This window comes from Apis dorsata, unplaced genomic scaffold (assembly GCF_000469605.1).
Source record: "Apis dorsata unplaced genomic scaffold, Apis dorsata 1.3 scaffold_293, whole genome shotgun sequence".
Taxonomy (NCBI): Eukaryota; Metazoa; Arthropoda; class Insecta; order Hymenoptera; family Apidae; genus Apis; species Apis dorsata.
Window position 1 is genome coordinate 968,284 of NW_006263568.1, and position 1,765 is coordinate 970,048.

A 1,765-nucleotide genomic window follows, 5' to 3' on the forward strand; every position below is an offset into this window, starting at 1 on the left:
ATAGCCTTGTTAAGCGGATTAAATTTCTTGATATTTTTATCAAATCATGAAATGCTAATTTATTCATATTTAGAATATATATATATATAACTTTATGTATATCATTTTCTTCGTGAAATAGTTAGAAAAATAAAAATAAATAAAGATCTACATAAACATAGATAAATAAATAAATAAATATATTTATTGGGGAAAAAATCATTTTGATTTTTGTAATTAATTAATAATTGATTAATTATAATATAAAATTGATTAATAATATAGAATTGACCAAAGAAAAATAAAGAATATTTCTATATATTTTTGCGAATATTTAATAATTACTTCGTGATATTGAAAAGTGGAAAAATATCGAGATATTGACCGCGTGTTCCCTTTATATGGAAAAACTTGCCTCCCAATGACTGAAAACCAGTTGAGGACTGGCCAGCCCGGATGTCTGAGTTCGCAGTTCCCTGGCAAGTTGAAAACTCTCCGGTACAGGTAAAGTTGCAAGTACGCGAAATTGTCCACCAAATCCGAGGGCACTTTCCGCGGCAATCACTCGTCCTTGTCTTTTTCCAAATACCGCATATAATTTCCCTGAAACAAAAAAATTGTTTTTTCTTTTCTGTTTCTTTATTTATTTTTTTTTTTTATTATAAATATATTAATTTATATTATTATATTAAATATATAACAAATTTAAAAATTCTACATTATTTTAATAATAATTTTGAATTATACTTTTCTTCAAAATATAATATATTTTGAAACAGTATATTTTAAACAAAATTTCATACACTATATAAAAGATATATAGGAGAAGATGTTTTATCATCGAAAAAGATTTCTAGGTTACACGGATAATGTCTCCTTTCCCAGTTAAGAAGATCTCTTTCTCTGTCGGTCGAGATTCTTCGCTAGGACATAGAGTGAAGACATAGAGTTGCACAGCATTTACAGTCAAAGAGTAAAGAACATAGTTTCCGGTCGTAGGTTGCGGCACCTGCACTCACCTGCCCTTTTCCATCCTTCTCCCATTGCCGGTACATGCAAGAATCTGGTGTATCCCCTTTTTTTACCTACTCGTGGTAACGTTACGATCTCACTGCGTACCACATGCATACATACAAACACATTTCCCTCTCTCCCTCGCTATTTCCTTTTCTCTCCCTACTATGCTGCAATCTCGCTGTTGAGAGTTTCACCTCTATAACTTTACTTCCAACGCTACAATCCCCCTCTCTACTAGCTTCTCTACCTCGATGCTCTACTCTCTCAACCCCACCTTGTTTTCAAACTCCTCGTCGAATCGTAAGCAAGTCTTGCTCCTCTCTCAACGGGCAAGAATTCATTCATGCCACACACACAGTGGTTCTCTAAATGGAGATGGAGCGAATTTATTAAAACATTGTAATGAATTATCGCCAACACAACAGGAAAACAAATCTTCAAAGGTAAAAATAAAACTTAGATTTTAAAGATGCATGTATTATTTATGAGTTAAAAGATTGCACATGAAATCGCAGTATAATTAAACGTATGTAAAAGAAAAGATCATAGATTAGAGATTTAGCCTTTTTTAACGAGGTTATCGCGTACATCTATCGTTATTCTTCGAGTTCTTTTCTCGCGCATTTACACGTTTAAATTTATACTTATACATAAATACATGGAAACAAAGGAAGAGAAAGAAAAGTTAAAATGAGAAAAAAAATTCTAATTTGTAGCAATGAAGAAATGGAAAGGAATGAACGAATGAATTACAAATATATATATATAT

The 1,765-nt window shown here is 31.4% G+C and overlaps 1 protein-coding gene across 2 annotated transcripts in view; it reads right to left on the reverse strand.

Annotated features, from left to right (window-relative positions):
• LOC102676651 (elongation factor-like GTPase 1) overlaps positions 1 to 1,765 on the reverse strand; it is a 28,191-nt gene that overhangs the window by 681 nt on the left and 25,745 nt on the right. Inside the window, exon 4 of one of the 2 annotated variants that reach the window (XR_422014.2) lies at positions 325 to 582. Coding sequence is in view for 1 of the 2 variants with exons in the window: in XM_006617200.2 (XP_006617263.1) it covers positions 395 to 582 (188 nt within the window). In the remaining variant the exon portion in view is untranslated. The remainder of the gene's footprint in view (positions 1 to 324; positions 583 to 1,765) is intronic. The other variant, XM_006617200.2, reaches the window with a different exon arrangement.